The following is a 17,326-nucleotide window of genomic DNA, read 5'->3' as shown; positions in this document are numbered from 1 at the left end:
TGTTGGGGGTTTTTTATATTTCTTGTTTTTCCCATTTTAAATAAGACTGTGGCATATTTGACTGAACTCTGTTTTGAGGGAATACAGTGGTGGAAGCAATGGGATGGGGGCAGCAAAGGGAGCTTGTTAAAAGAACAGCTCCTCTAGCTTTCATGAAAAATGAGTATGCAGAAGACTGGAGGCATGCTGTGCAAGGATCCACAGGCATTGTGTGATGCCTACACTAAGACTCGAATGGTGGTTTGGGAATGAAAGGATGTCCACAGACACAGCTAGAGTCCTTTTACATTTATTTTTACTGAAAGGTGTTTGACAAGCTGACCACAGACATTTGTGTGTACGCGGTGTTCATCAAAAATCAAAAGAGGAATTTGTTTATTACATTTGCTGTTTAAAAGGGAAATATGGCTTCAAAACTTCAGCAAAGGATATGTAGCTTATACACACTATCAGACATCATTCTGTGTGCCTTCAGTTCAAAAAAGAGAGAGAGACATAGCTTTAAAAATGCAGAAATGTTTAAACTTTAAACCTCTATTTTCAGCTTTGGATTTCTATTTTTCAAAAAGGTAGGAAAAAAAAAAAAAGAGACTTTAAAATAATTTCTGACTCGTTTACATTCCATCAGCTTTTATTGATTGAAGCAAAGGCAGGTAATCACCATTACTGACCAATTGAGATGCACAGTATGTTCATGTCTGACACACAACAAGATCTTGATTCAGTGCAGGCGAACCTGAATAGGAAAGCGTTTGAACCCAAGGACGTTGATTTTGACAGCTGCTCTCTCATGAGTTGTCCCACAGTGCTTTGCAGCATACCTCTTCCGGATCACAGACATTCAATCTACTTCAACTCTGAATCTGCTCTCACCATCAAATTTCATCAATTTTGAAGCAGGCCAGCATGAAAGGCAGATGATTACAATCGGCTCTCCTGATTGAACTCCACTGACCTTTCTGCAACAAATGTCTCTTTCTTAAAAAGGACCAGAAAATGTCAAACTATTCCCTTCTCTTCCATCGGGAGGGCTGAAGGGTCTAGTCCACACTGCTTCATCTGGACGGCGATATCAAACAGGTAGTCGTAGCATTCGCACCTACAAAATGCAGCAAGGTAAAGAATTTTAATCAATTTTCTTTGTTAAACAGCCCACAAAAGAAACATATTTTAAACAAGATCCAAAAGTGCAGAGAGGTAAATACTTACATGGTCTTGGCTTTTTCCCATGTCTCACCCCAGACGTACACCCCATGTCGGCGGACGAGGACTGCACATGAATTTGGATACTGCTCCATGGCCAAAGCCATCCTGTCTTTCAAGTCCCTTTCTTCCGGAGTATTCTCAATGATGGGCACTACCAGAGTTTCATCATACCTGTGAATGCAGCATACAAAATTACAAGGTTCACCCATCACCCAGTACTATCAGATACAGTCTTGCCAAAACTTGCCTGCTCTCAAAGCTTGACACTGTCATAGTCTCTCAGAGTATGAGGAAATCATATGAAAAGTAATACAAAGTTTGTGGATTTTCAGTTTGTGGAAGTGAAACTGTTAAGTAATTGAAAATACCAAAACTTTTCTGATATCAGCTTCTCAAATGTGAGGATTTTCTACTTTTCTCTGCTGTATATTATTGTAAATAATATATCCATGGGTTTTGGGGTGTTGGTTGAACAACAACCAATCATTATGAAAAAAAAAAAGTCCAGTAACAACAGAACAACTCCATATTAGGGATCCACATGTTTCAGCCTGTGATCTGCATCAGTTATTGAGAAAAGTAAGGCAAGACAGGGCACATGTATTTGCAAAGAGCTCATGGCTAAGAATTAGCTGGTCAAATTGTACAATATGTTTTATGTGGAAATACCATAGACAATGTTGAAGTTGTAAAGTTCAAACATGTTGATTTGAAGTTTTTCTGAAGAAGATGGATGAAGGCGGAGTAAGTATGTTGGTTTCTACAACAAAGCTGGCTGCTGCAATACCAGAAGATGCTGGAAATTTCTACTGTCAGAATGATTACAGGTGAATTTGTGCCAGAACTCCACCTTAACAAACTAGTCTTGGTAGGCAGACTTTCTTTTTTTTTTTCCTAGTCTTTGTCAAATGAGACACCCATTCATTTTGGACAGCGATATGAGACTACAGAACACTAGGACCGCAACTAAGGAATTTTCATTATCGATTAATCTGCCCATTATTTTCTAAATGAATTGTTTGGTCTATAAAATGTCAGAAAATAGTAAAGAATGACCATTATAATTTCCCAATCAAAGGTGATGTCTTCAGATGTCTTGTTTTGTCTGACTCACAGTCCAAAACCCAAAGATAATCCATTTACAATGATGTATGATTAAAAAAAAACGTACAAAAACAAAAAAAGATGGCAGCAAGCAGAAACATAACACTTCATAAATTCATTGTCCATCCAAATTAACAGTTTTAGCGTTTCTAGAATGTTTATCATTGTACTTAATTTTGTGTTTTTTACTGTCAATGCCAAGCTACTTCAATAACTAAGACTTTACAAACCTACTCTTGACTGAGAAATGAAAATGGTTGAAAACTCTTTAGACTTCACTAATCCTTGCTGCTTGATTACATACCGATAGTTGGTGCCTGAGGTACCCTTACGAATCCCCTTGATCATCTCCTGGTGTGTTATCCTGAACTCTTTGCCAGGATACAGCAGTGTTGCCATGACAGCAGCCTTGGAGTGGGTGTGTATAACTGCTTGTGCCCCTGTATTTTAGCAAAGGAAAAACAGATTTTGATTTTCGAGTGTTTTGTCTTCTCTTCCTCAAATAATAATTGTAACGAGGCAACAGAAAGAATGCCACTGGCCACAAATTATTAATAAAAAAAAACCCTCTACCTTCAAACACACTGTTACAATTTGAGTCGTATTTGAAATAACTACCATATTTGGAAGCTCTGCCAATTCTCATTCTCATCATTGAGTTTGCAGATAAAAACTGTACAAACTTTCCATGATAGAAGGAATTATGGAGTAGTTGATGCCAAAATCTAAACTTGGGATGGACATAAAATCTTGACCTGTAATTTCAGTGTCAAAATGAAACTACTATAACTTACCTGCTTTTCTATAAACTGCCATTTTCCATAATTTCATCTAAAAAGGAAGATTTTTACAAACTGTAACTTCCATGAGGCTTCTCCTAACTTTGAGTAGGACTTTTGAGTCCCAACTTCAGAATAAAACCCCTATTCTGCTCAGTGATGAGTTTTATCAATGACTGAGTATGAGTGGTGTGTGTATCAGAGTCTCACCTCTCATAGTATAGGCATTCATAAAGAGAGGGGTGCACTGGCTCTTCTTTAACTTTTTCCAAGCAGGTGGACAGCTGATGTCCTTCTCCTCCACGTCACAAACAAACATGTCTTCTGGCTGAGTAACACAAACATAAGAAAGGTATATGTTTAAAACTTTGTGCATTAATTTTCATGTACATGCTTCTCAATCAGACTATGATTAAAACCTGCTTACCTGTATTCTCTCTTTCTGGACACCCGATGGTGCGATGTAGATCTGGTCTCTGTGAGTTATATAACAAACAACATGCTATGAATCAATAGGAAGGACAGGTAAGTAGTTCTTGAAGGAGATATCCCAAGTTGTCACAACATAATGGAGCATGATGGCCTTCCATGGTAACAGCTGGTCTCCTCTTACGGTTCTTTTCTTCAAAGAGAAAGTTATGGTGTGTACTGAACTGAAGCTCACTGGCTACTGCACAATGTGAAAGAAACACCAAAGCTTTTTCCAGCAATCCATAAAGAACCCAATCCCCCAAGACGGTTACAGAAAATAATTATTTCAAATTCTGCAGCAGTTTTACATTGTTCCAAGTATTCATAATGCACTTCGTACTGACAATGTCCATTCTAAATAACATTTCAACGACTGCCTGATGTGTCAACAAATCACATTTCCCTGACAGAATATTTAGTCGTTGATGGAAAAATTTACATTCTACTACATTCGACAGATTTGCAGAGTTAAGAGCCAACCAGAGTGGATCTGTCTAAAAATCTTGTAAATAAATCACATTATTGTCTAAATGTTGAGAGTTTCCCTTCAGAATGTAGATGATAAACCCATTGTACTCTTCTTTATCTAGCAACAAACAGCAGATAAAGCAGTAGCCTATTGATTTTCAGTGCAAGGCTTGGCAAGGCTATCTTAGGCTCTGAGTCATTTCTGAGTCAAACTAAAGCAACAGTAAAAAAAGAAAGCCTTCAAAAGTTCAAATTCAGACCTGCACTTACTAGAATTTTTGTTTAATACGTCTGACAACACTACTGTATGTTAAGATCGCTTGATTTATTCCAGATCTCCTTTGATACCATCCTCTCGCTTCATCTGGTGTTATGAGTATTGTTTTAATTAAATTAATCAGCCTTCAGATTTCTGAGCTGAAGGAGGACAATGAAGGACTGGAAAATAGTTATCACTCCATCCAAGAAACATCTGTTTTAAGGAATGTGAAATTGTTGTGTTGCAGTGGAGCTCAGTACTGCTTCTTTTCTATCAGACTCTAAAAAGGTAGCATTTCAAATAGTCTTAATAAGATGAAAAGAAATTCTCTTTTGAATCATTTCAAAGTAGCAATATCTTTCTATCTGAATGAAATACCAGCACACAGAGCTGCAGTCAGTAAATCTTATTTGGCTTCATCTCAGGTTTCATCAAGTTCCTCTGTTGGCTTAAATAAATGTCTGCCATTTCCCATTTCAGATAGGGATTTGCTAATGGGTGGTGCATTTTTGTAGCTGCCACCCAAAACAACACAGATCAAAGATGTTTGGAATAACCTGTCAAAAGCCTTCAGTTTGTATTTTGTTTCACTTTGGCAAAACTGTGGCCTTCTGTCTTCAGCCTAAATTTGCACACATTGTCAAAACCGATATAACTGACCTCACATCAGCTTCACTGGACTTTTAGGAATTTGTCAGCATACAAATTCTTCTCTTGGGAAATAAAAAAAATCTCCACAACAACATTCGATTTTTGGGATGTCAAAAGATATGCAAAGAGAAAAGCTAAACGAAAGTGTGTCAGTCGGTTCAGGTCAGATATCTATTCAGTTAGGAGTGAAAACTTTAATAGCAGTGGATAAAACTAAAGCTGGGAAAATGATCGCTGTTAACCGATTGAGCATAATGATGTACAATTTCAGATTCCGTACAATCTAAAATACTCATACGAACCCTCTTCTCAAACTGATTCCTCCGCCCGTCCCCGTCACCCATCCCAGCTGGTAGAAGAGTCGACATAGTTCAGGAATAAGTACACGAGGATGCTCCTGGTCCTGCAACAGTCACAAAACTGTTAACGCAATCAATATGAATAAAAGTGTTGCCAAACATATGGAGAGAGCTTTTAATATTGATGTTTTGGGTATTGCTGTACCAACAGTGTGTCACTGTAATGGAAACAGAAGACTGTTACTCAGTATAAAAAATAAATACATGCAGTATTCACTTCTATTGTTGCAAAAAATAAGTTGGTGGGTAAATTTTGTACCATTTTTCTTAGTGTCAAAAAAATCCTTTGAATGACCAAAAATGACCAAAAATGACCAAAATGAATCGATCCTACTAACAAGTATTGTCTGTGTATCTAAAGTCTGATTAGAGCTCCAAGGATTAGTTAATTAATCGATCAACAGAAAATTAATGTTTTGAATCATTTTTTACAAAGAAAAATGTTCAAATTCACTGATTCCCACTTCTCAAAAGTGATTTTTTTTTTCTGGTTTCTGGTTACTTACTTACTTATTTCAAGTAAATCTCACATACACCACCTTGCTGCTGTCAATACTCACAAGAACATCAAATGTGTGTCAACACACAGCTGAAAATAGTCCCTAACAAATACTAAATTAATGTTTGCCAAATGCTACAAAGCCCAGCTGTTTCTTATAAAAATGAAACTATATATTTGTGCCCCGTTTTTAAAGATTTAAGTCTTCAGTAGTTCAATGGGTTTGGGGTTTAGTACTACAGAGAGAGTAAGGAAGTTGGGAAGTACTGAGAGACTAACACACTGTTGGTTTTGGTCTTTTCATGGGATTATTTGACAATAAGAAAAAATGGAATAACACCAGCCGTAAAACCTTTAATGTTTATATGCACTGTGCTTTTAATGTTTCCCCAGTTATGTCTTGAGTAGTGCTGCACTAGTACTGTGTCACTATAATGGAAAGATCATATTATTATAACTAATTTGTATTTTATGTTGAATAATTAAATAAAAGCCTCCTAAAGCTCCATAAAATACTTTTAGCCTATTTTCTGACTTTGGCAGCCATCTGTCAGTTCAGGTGAATTTCACTGCAACATTTCATACAGAACATTTCAGTGTTTATCTGTCACGTCACGCTTACCTGCTTCTCTATGGACTCTTGAGCGGCATCTTGGAAGTCATTGCTGGTGCCACACAAAGATGACATGGCCTGTAAGAAAAGCACTGCATTTAATAACAATTCACCTTGCCAAGAGAAGATGTCTGAGAAAAGGTTGCAGTAACATTGATTTTAGTGTTGCATGTGAAAGCCTCTTAAGTCACGACTAAAGCAACAGAATTCTGTTAGTGCCTTACTTCCTTATTTTGATTTATTCCCTGTTGGAATCAGATACTGCGGTGATAACACAGGGTGGAATAAGTGAGAACTGATTTACAGTTCTCACGAACTCCTCTACTTCCTTCTCCTCCCACACATTAGGGAGAAAATGTGGTTTCCTTTGATGGAATAAGCACTGCTAAAAAAAAATCTCAGATGTCACTATTGATTTTTTTTTTTTTTTTAAACCAATGATAACGCAATGGAAAACCCTTAAAGATGACATTTTTGAAGAGAATAAAAGTTACAGGCTTTTTACCACTAAGATATGAGAAAATAAGAACATGCAACCACTTGATATTGACTGTTTAATAAGCTGGATAGCTCAAACATGCTCCAAACAAGTATGTCGACACATGCTTCGAGGTACGACAAGATCAAACACATGATGACTATCCCATTAGTCAGCTGATGGAAAATTAATCACAAACTATTTTGATATTTGAATAATTGTTTTGTTGGTTTCAGTTTCTAATTTATGAGGATTTTCTGCTTTTCTGTTTTATATCATTGTAAACTGAATGTTTTCTGCTTTCGCACTGTTGGTCAGACAGCTGAAGATTTTACCTTAAGCTGTAGGAAATTATCCATCAACATTTTACATAACTGAGAAAGTAATTGGCAGACTGATCTATAATGATAAATTATTGTCATTATCATCATATAAATAATTGTTAGTTGGAACACTAGTCCATTAAAAATAACTAAGATAAACTGCATGAAAACATATTTAAAGACATTTTTGTTGAGCGTGTTTTATATTAGTTTTAAGCAACTGAAGCCTATTTCCTGCTGTGAAGTTATTGTACCTGCACTGAGAATACTGTACATGTAAGCACAAATACTTGAATGAGCCTATGTTAATAAAGACTGAATATGCAAATTTATAACTACATAAGGCCATTTCATGTCATAAAGTAGCTCTCTGTTTCAAGTTGTGTGCTTATCAGTAAGGTTGCAACTGATGATCATTTTCCTTATCGATTAGGCCTAATCTGTAGATTATTTTCTCAATTAATAATCAGAACACAATAAGAAAGGCAGATACAACTCACGTCCCTGATTAGCCACAGGATATTGAATTCACTTTAATACACATGCAGATTGCAGCAAATATGTCACTTTAAACTTTCAAAGCCGTAACATTATCTTTGTTCATTTTATTCCTTATGGACACATGCCATATGGTACATGTGGCAGACACATACTAAACATTCACAATGCATGCACTGCTTCAGATTTAACCAAGAAGGCTAAAATGACTTGTGTGTTCAACATTTTTTAACAACACTGACTAGTAGGGTATGTTAAAACAAATGAATCCTACTGAAAAATAACAACATATGGCTAGATAATTTATTTATTTTAGTTCCAGCACTCACGTCACACTCTAGCCCCAGTTTGTGCCTCATGTATTTAATTTTAGATTTCACCTCATTCACAAATGTATTGTCTACGGATCCAAATGACTGCATTTGAGAGGCATAATGAGAAGCCACGTTTCACTCTTTGCTAGACCTGCAACCCTTACTCGATCAACAGCAAATTAATTGTCAACTATTTTGATAATTTATTAATCATTTTGAGTCAAAATGTACAAATTCTCTGAATACAGTTTCTAAAAATGTGAATTTTTTTCTGGTTTCTTTCGTTCTCTATGACAATAAACTCAATTTCTTTGAGTTGTGGACTGTTGGTTGGGCTTTGGGAAACAGTTCTTACAATTCATTGCAACATTTTCAGACATTTCATAAACCAAACGACTAATTGAGAAAATAATCGACAGATTAATTGATGATGAAAATAATCGTCGCAGCCCTACTCTTTGGTCAGTCATGACTTATTAAGGGTGTTTTCCCACGTCTTGTTTGATACATCTGACGCCTGTTTCCTGCTATAAAAAACCTCAAAACAAAACAAACAAAAAAAACCACTGTAACTTAACTCTCTTGAAAAACTATGCATGTCTGTACACGTACTTGATTGAGCAATACTGTATCGCTGCAGAATGAGCATGGTAAAACTGGCATCATAACAAAGAGTGCTTATCAGTTAAATGAATTGCTTGGTTTGAGTGAAAACACGCGTGCTACATCTGGCATGTCTGATTACATGTAAGATACTGCATTTACTGCAATTCGCAGCCTTTCTTTAAATAGTAAAGATGCAATGTTAACATTTGATACTGCTTTAGAGACAAATGCCGTATGGTATAAGTTCCATAGCAAAGACAGAAGAGTTAGGCTTACACAGTCAGTGCATTACTGTAGAATTAACCCCCCACCCCCCCCCCAAAAAAAACGATATTTCAAACAAAATTGGCCAGCAGGGTATTTTTAAACAAATGGACATTACTGAAATAAAACATGTGGCTTATGTGTGTCTGAGGGAGAACACATGTCTGTTAGTTAGCTACAGTACTCACGTTAAGTTACACACTCAGTTTGAGTCTCCCAAAATAATCTTAAATGTGACTTCTCAACCGAGTAGTGAGCGCCGATTAAAGCTACTGCTGTTGTTTCAGATTCGTGTGGTAAAAGTTCCGGTTATATTTCATTAACGATTGAAACTATGAGTCGCCACTGTTGACATTACCTCAGCTGTGGCTAACTGTTAACCCACAGCAGTTAGAGTAACTTTTAGCCTCCTAACTCGCTGTGGTGCAGCATGATACTTTAGTTTTAACCTCCACCAGTAAAACATATATACAGAAGATAACCTCTTACCTTATATTTGTTGTGCAATATGGTCAAATATACGATGTTAAAACAACTGCTGCTATAAGAACTAGTGCCTACTCTACGTCATCAATGTGCGACATCGAAGCTAACGTTAGGTAAACATATGGGTGTGGGTAAACAAGACAGGACAGACTCGTCAAACCCACACAAGTCAATATTTACACTAATCACATTTGAATAACAGTTTTTTTTAAAAAAAAACAAATAGAGGCAACAGAGTCTTACTACTTTTTCATGTCGTGTCATATGCAGTGATGGAAGAAGTATTCGGTTCCTTTACAAAAGTGTATAAGCAGTATGTTGCTGTTGTAGCTGCTGGAGGTGGAGAGTTTGAACTGCTTAAAAATAGTTTAGTCCAGTAGTTCCCAACATGGGGGTCGGCGCCCCCAAGGGGTCACCACATAAATCTGAGGGGTCGTGAGATGATTAATGGGAGAGGAAAGAAGAAAAAACAAAATTGTGATAAACAAATCTGTTTTCAGTTTTTTGACTTTTTCTCTAATCATTGATTTTTGGTGAAATATTGGATCATTTAATGAAATGAAACTATGTGAGACGTTTAGAGGGAAAAAAACACTATTTGGTGGAGCTGTTAACAACTCATAGACATCTGAAATGTGACCCTGACTACACACTGCTTTTTGAAAGATGTCAAAAGCCAAAAAGGTTGGAAACCAGTGGTTTCATCTTTAATGTGTTGTATTTTAAAAATTAGTTATATTATCCAATGTGTCAAATCTTCATCTGAAAAGTAACTAAAGTTGTCAAGTAAATGTAGTGGAGTGGAGGGTAGTAGTTGCATTCCACCTCTAGTGGTGGAAAGTTTACTCAAGTACTGTAGGCTACTTAAATAGGCCTACAAATTTGAGGTAGCTTAATTGTACTTTACTTGAATATTTCCATTTTATGCTACTTTAAAGCTGTCAAATAAATGTGGTGGAGTAGAAAGTACGAGATTTCCATCTGAAATGTAGTGGCCTTGTAGTAGTAGTACTAGTAGCCTAGTTACTTTTTAGATGAAGGTGGTCCTCATGCATGTTTTCTTTTCTCCCTCATATATTTATTCTTGTCAGGCTGAATTCTCGTTTCAGCCTGATGAATGCCACCAGTTCATGAGGACTTGCGCGTTCATGAGACGTGATCATTAGCATAATCCACGGCCCTAAAATTGCCATATAAAGCTCAATGTTCCGCTCCGTTTGTGGGCGAGTTTCGTTCGCAAAAAAGGTCCCAAAGAGGAAAAACACCGCGCAACATCAGAAATCAGTAAAGACAAATTTTACAAATTTAGGAGTGACAGTAGGAGCACCGTGACAGAAACAAGGAAGGAATGTTTTGATGTGAAGTTAGATGCTAAAAACATCTTTCGAAAGCAAAGCGCTACGTGATGGGAGTCGGCCATGTGACAGTCAGAGATATTAGAGGAGAATATTATAGTCTACAGGTGATGTTACACTGTCGGCTGCAACACAAGATGATACTGGTCAGAGACCTGCAGAGAGACAGAGGCAGCTGTCTGAATGAGAGAAGTTTCCTAGCAACTACTGTAATGAAATGTAGAAGTTGCTGCGCCAAAATATGGCCATAAAATCATAAAATCTAAAAAAAAAAAACCTTTTAAATAAATTGGCATGATGAAAATATGGTAAACATAATATAAACTTTGCATTAAGTTTGTTTTACTCATATATTCTTTTTTTATTATAACTGTATGTTAAACAAATGTTTCTCCAATGTGAAGAAAGGCAGAGATGATCTATTCATGACTCATATATGACAGGTTTGGACCGCTCATAAATTTCGTTAGTAAGGGAAAATTCAAAGTACGAGAAAGTTGATCAATACCATACATGTTCTATCACTCCTACGTGCATTTTAAGAACAAATCTGTTTCTACAAATGGCTAATGCATGAGGCCCAATGGAAAATATATCACAAGCTTTTACAATATAACACATTGTTAAAGATTAAACGAGTGGTTTCAAGCCTTTTTGGCTTTTGACATCTTACAAAAAGCAGTGTGTAGTCGGGGTCACATTTCAGATGTCTATGAGTTGTTAACAGCTCCACCAAATAATGATTTTTCCCTCTAAACTTCTCACATGATTTCATTTCAATAAATGTTCAAAAAATCCAATATTTCACCGAAAATGAAAGATTAGAGAAAAAGTCAAAAAACTGAAAACAGATTTGTGTATCAGAACTCTGTTTTTTCTTCTTTCCTCTCCCATTAGTAATCTCACAACCCCTCAGATTTATCTAATGACCCTTTGAAGGGGACTGACCCCCAAGTTGGGAACCACTGGACTAAACAAGCTACTTTATATTCTGATGGCCATATGCCAAACATATAGACTATATGCTATGAAACCCATAAATGTACATATTATTTATGGAATTTTATCAAGAAGTCATAAGAAATTGTGCATCTAGCCTGAGCATGCTGTCTGTTGGTTTGAGTGATCTCTATCTGGAATGGTCTGCAATTGCTCCATACAGCCACTCCTCCATGCAGCTTGGCTTCGTTTCCTTTTGAACAGACTCCAAGGCTCATTGCGTGCGGGAAAGGGTAACTGCAAGGAAGCTTGTGTGTACTCGTACGTGTGTGGAAGTTCCCATTTTGGCCATGCTTTATTTTGGCAGGTGCTAGTGAGAGTCTGTCACTCGTCAGAGTAAAGTGTCATCAAATTCTCCAATTGCTTTAGGGGCACAAACACAGGTTAGGGTTGTGGAGAAGGAGTTGAAAAAGATCCACAATCTGTAATACATCTTTGAGGACGTCTGTGAGCCATTCTACTCTGTGCATAAGATTGCTCATATTAATGCTTTTTGAAATGCAGTTCAGCTTTAATTATACAGCAATTTTTCAAACAGCCATCTGTGTTTTTTAGCTATGCTAGTGGTGTGGCTCTAGGGATGGCAATAGCAGTCAGTCAGTTGGTTGGTGGTGTATACAGAATACAAGATCTCAACATCTACTGATACTGATATTCATGGACCCCAGAGGATGAATCACAATGATATTGGTGGTCCCCTAACTTCAACATCTACTCAATGAATTGTCACAAATATTTGGTACAGACATTCAATCTCAGACAAATGCACTAATGACTTTGGGGGTCACTTGACTTTTGATCTTGGCCCATTAACAGGTTGACATTTTGGATGAATGGGTGGATAAATGACCATGAAATGTGGTACATACATATATTTTAAAAATAAACTGAGTAAACAGAGCCTTGTAGCTGCATTTTGCACTCGTTCAAACAAGGAAAAGAAAATTCCAATTAAATGAACCAGGAAAAGAAAATTCAAACTCTATCAGCCAGAGAAAGTACATCTTTACACATGATACAGTCATTTAAAAGTGACAAAATGAAGCTATTGTACCTTTTCCAAATTCCTCTTGAAGAAAAAAAAAATTCTCAGGTATTTTGTAGGTGAAAGAAATTATGTACAAACATTGTAGATATGTACAAAACATTGCAGACTACTTTCAAATCATGATCATTTCTACGTTAAACAAGGTGAAACATGACCAGATTTTCCAAAGAAATGTAATACATGTATGGCATAACATTTTATTTCTTTAATATCTACTTGTACACAATTAACACAGATGATCCATTAGGTTTATGAGCCATTTTGCACATTTTAATAGTAGGTCTAATTTGAAACAAATTTGACACGTTACAGTGCTCTACTATTATGGCTGACATAGGAACATCCCAGGTATCATACTTCCTTAAAGCTGTAGGGCATAATTAACCCAAAACTGAAAAGGAGTGGCACCTTTTAAAGTAGTGCCCTGACATTTTTTTGTTTCATATTTTGCCATGTTATGTTTTGTCAGTGATGTCTTTAAATGCTGTGAATACATCTAACCAAGTGAGATCTGTGGAGGAGACTTCTGTTTCCCTCCTTCATTACTTGAACAATTAGCAACATTGACACACCTCGGGCGTGCTTCCACCTGGTTTCCAGTTCAGTAAGTAGTGATTTACACAGTAAGTCAGCTACTGTGTTTTCTAGGGTGTGAAGTGTTACTATTATTATTATTAATGTCATAGGCTTATTTATGGTATAGGGCAAGTGTGGGGAAACACAGGGCAGGGCAGGGCTATGCAGTACAGGTGTGTAGCTGGGCAAAGCAAGCACAGGAACACAAAAGGGAACACAGCAAAAAACCCAAAACCCAGAAATCACAAAATTCTTATAATAAACTGACCTGCATAGAACTGCCACAGAATATACATGAATACAACTCAAATACACAAGCAACACTACAATCTTTGCCTCCTATTTGTCAGAAAGGAGTTTTTATGTGGCAATTGATCATTTCGTGTCCTCATCTGCTCAGTTGTCATGTGGGGTACCCCAAGGTTCAATCCTTGGTCCTATTCTTTTCTCCCTGTACATGCTCCCCCTTGGTTTCCTAATTAGTCAGTTCAAGTGTATCACTGCTATGCGGACGGCACACAGCTATACTTTTCTGTCAATTCAAATGACCTGCAAACTCTCCACCTTGCAAGACTGCCTAACAGCTATCAAGGACTGGATGTCAGATAACTTCCTCCAACTTAACCTTGACAAAACAGAAGTCCTTATTATAGGCCCTAAGAGCATTTCTGAAGAAGTACAGCAATGTATTGGTCCATTAACAGTAAATGTTAAGCGAGCCTCCAAAAACTTCAGAGTCTTCTTTGACTGACGCATGAACTTTGAGTGTCACATAAAGAAAGTAGTCTAATCCTGTTTCATCTAAGGAACATTGCAAAAAAAAAAAAAAAATCAAAGCTATATTATCCTTTGAAGATCTGGAAAAAATAATTCATGCTTTTGTGTCCTCCTGTCTTGATTATTGCAATTCATTGTTCACAACCCTGACTCACTCTTCTTTGTCTTGGCTGCAGTTGGTCCAAAATGTAGCTGCCAGACTGCTAACTAATACACAATGTAAAGCACACATCAAACCAGTGCTGGCCAACCTACATTGGTTACCAATAGAATGCAGAATTGATTTTAAAATTCTTTTAAATACCTATAGAGCACTACAAGGGCTGGCCCCACTTTATACCTCTCTATATCACTGAGGTCTACTGACCAATGCTGTCAGGTTGGGGAGGCAGGAGTGGACCCAAATGCAGAGGCCGGAATGCAGATTTGACGAAAATCTCCTTTAATCATGGATGGTCAAGTACAGGCAAACAGAGCTGAACAGAACTAGCAGACAAGACAAAACAATGATCCAACAAAGACTCAACTCAAAACCAGACCTTAAATACGGACTAAACTAATCGGAATGGGGAACAGGTGACGAGACACAGGGCAGGCTGGGAGTGATTGGCTGAGGGAAACACAGGAAGCAGAGCAGGGCTAACGAGGGTGAAGCACGGCAGGTGAGGGGGAGTACATGAACACACAAGGGAAACACAGTAACAAAACCAAAACCCAGAAAACACAATACTCTAAATACAACCCACATCAACCTGTCAAAGAACCGTCCTGAACCTAAACTAAAGTATACAACACACCAGGCTAAACAACAAAAGGCAGTCCAAACCCACCACCCAAATATAACAAGAAAACCCATATGAACCGAAGGACTAAACAGAAGTGAAAACCAGGAGACCCCAAAGAACACAACACAAGAACATAAAAAGACCAAAAAACACACAAAGTCCAGGTAGGGTGTGACAAATGCCCTCTGGCTGTCCCGAAATCTTGGCTTAAGACCAAGGGTGACCGTGCTTTTGCGGATGTGGCCCTCACCCTCTGGAGCTGTCCTCCCCTAGTAATAAAAAACGTAAACTCTGTCCAGTTTTAAGAGGCTCTTAAAAACTTATCTGTTTCGTTAGCACTTTATCTCGTAATGTGTGATTGCTCTCTGTGTTGCTTTCACTTTTTTTATTGTTATATCTGACTTCTTTGTCCGCCCTGTCGTTTTTTTTTATGGTTTTATTGTTTTTTATATTGATATTACGTGTTGTTAAACTTTTTATTTTACTTCATTTTATTCTATGTTATTTTTCTCTCAATTGTTTGCATTGCACAGCACCTTTTAACTCTGTTTTTGAAAGGCGCTTTATAAATAAAGTTTACTTACTTGCTTACTTACTAAATATATCAGCAACTTAGATAGCAAGGCCTTATAAATGAAGACAGGTATGCTGGTGCCTTCTAGATGTCAATGTATCAGTATAAGTAATAAAAATTGGTCACATAGCTGAAAGTTAATGATTTTGTGAGTTTTACTTTTAAAGATTAATTCAAAGCTTGGTCTCAATGATGGTGGCACACAGAGTAATACACTATACATGTTGCCCTGATATTTCCCTTTTCTAGAACATCCCCATACATATATCTGCTTCAGCAATACTGCTGTTTGATTATAGCTAAAATAATTCATTATAATACCTACTTTCTGCACTCCAGCTTTCCTTCCCCTTCCTGCCATTAGTAGTAGTAGTAGTAGTAGTAGGTAGTTTAAAATGATGTGCAGAAAGAGCTGAGAAAACACGTGTGAGGTTTATTATTAAAATACTAACTAATTTTGATTTAGGGGTGATAGTTGGTAAGCAATGACAATATTGTTGCTGTAAATGCTAGCTTGATAGCTTACCTAAAGCAGTTACACAGTTGGGTCCCATGCTATGACAAAACCTTGAAAAGGTCGTCTTTTGAATCAAATTTGAATATTGTTACAGCTTCTGTCCATAGGTCAAACAATTATTCTTTATTTTTGAGGGTTTTTTTATGTGACATCATACTTTCATTGTGTTCACTGACTCACTGCTGTCCCATTGTTCTTTTCATCCATAACTTAATCAGTGCCCCAAATCCAATTCACTGTACGGTGATTCACTACCTACATTAAAAATAACTGGGGACCAATTTAGGACAAACTGATCCAGAAGGAGAACCTCATTACTTGTATTGGAAAGCATCTGTGTTTGTGTGACTAAAATGAAAGATGTACACCCCTGGTTTTTCATTTACTTTCAGATTCAGTGAACTGAAATAAAAATGTGCAATTATGATTTTAATTTTAGATTTCATTTAATCACCATGAAGAAATTTATGGTGGCCATTTCCATAAGCAAAGAATACATATATTCAGGATGATTTGGACATTAAAAGTACATTAATGCATCAGCTTCCCAAACTTTCGGTGAATTTAAGATTAACACTTCATTTGAAACATGACTTTCAACATGACTTTCTCATTGATATGGTCAAAATTGGATGGTTGTCCATCAACAAACAATGCTGCTTTTCCTCCCAAAAATGTAATACTAACTGAGAGGCAGCAACGAGAATCGTTATTATGTGTTTTTATGGATCTGATGCATAAATGTGCCAACTGGAGTGGATATACTGTATGTTCGTGGTATAATGGAGGTGATAAAGGCTATGACTACTTTCTCTTGGTGATAATAGATGTGAGCTGGAGTGCACAGGTCACTGCTCTGCTGCCTTGGGATTTTCGAGACGGGAACAACGGAGGTTGCCATGAAACATTAGATAACAGTTGGGGAGAGGCAGTGAATCTTTTACAATGGCTGCTAATTAGCCTGCACATGCCCAGTGGACCTGCCCTTGAATGACCTCATGTTCTGTGGCTTTGCTAGTGGTTATCCATTCATACGTTTGATTGTTCATGCACAGAGAGAAAAACCCTGTGAGTTTGGAAATCTAGTAATACAGAGATGGATGTATGTGTGGGTTTGTAAAGAAAAATTAGTCCCCTTAAATTTTCCTCACGTGCAGGGCATTTGGCCAGCAGTGCTTGGATTCAGAGTCTATATTTCTAAAATTCAGGCTGTCGTACTTTTCAAGATTTAAGCACTTATGTTTGAAGAAAATCTCATAACACCAGGGGCCGAATGTTTACGGCTCCATATCAAAGCTTCCTGTTGAAAAACGAAAA

General features: G+C 37.1%; 1 protein-coding gene across 4 annotated transcripts; it reads right to left on the bottom strand.

Moving 5' to 3' along the window:
* Positions 1-273: 273 nt before the first annotated feature.
* apip (APAF1 interacting protein) lies at positions 274-9,688 on the bottom strand. Of its 4 annotated transcripts, none has more exons than XM_067573894.1 (8): positions 9,622-9,688; positions 6,419-6,487; positions 5,241-5,341; positions 3,517-3,565; positions 3,300-3,417; positions 2,615-2,750; positions 1,210-1,377; positions 274-1,099 (listed from the first exon to the last, which is right to left on the bottom strand). In XM_067573894.1, exons 1-8 carry the CDS (start codon positions 9,640-9,642, stop codon positions 1,000-1,002), a joined length of 762 nt encoding a protein of 253 aa, XP_067429995.1. In that variant the 5' UTR covers positions 9,643-9,688; the 3' UTR covers positions 274-999. The 4 variants fall into 4 exon arrangements, with proteins under 4 accessions (XP_067429995.1, XP_067430068.1, XP_067430149.1 ...); XM_067573967.1 differs by having other exon boundaries at positions 9,625-9,657; XM_067574048.1 differs by lacking the exon at positions 9,622-9,688 and adding an exon at positions 9,382-9,521.
* Between the last annotated feature and the right edge of the window lie 7,638 nt (positions 9,689-17,326).

Source organism: Thunnus thynnus, chromosome 1 (genome assembly GCF_963924715.1).
Source record: "Thunnus thynnus chromosome 1, fThuThy2.1, whole genome shotgun sequence".
NCBI lineage: Eukaryota > Metazoa > Chordata > Actinopteri > Scombriformes > Scombridae > Thunnus > Thunnus thynnus.
This window is presented reverse-complemented; position numbering and strand designations above follow the sequence as displayed.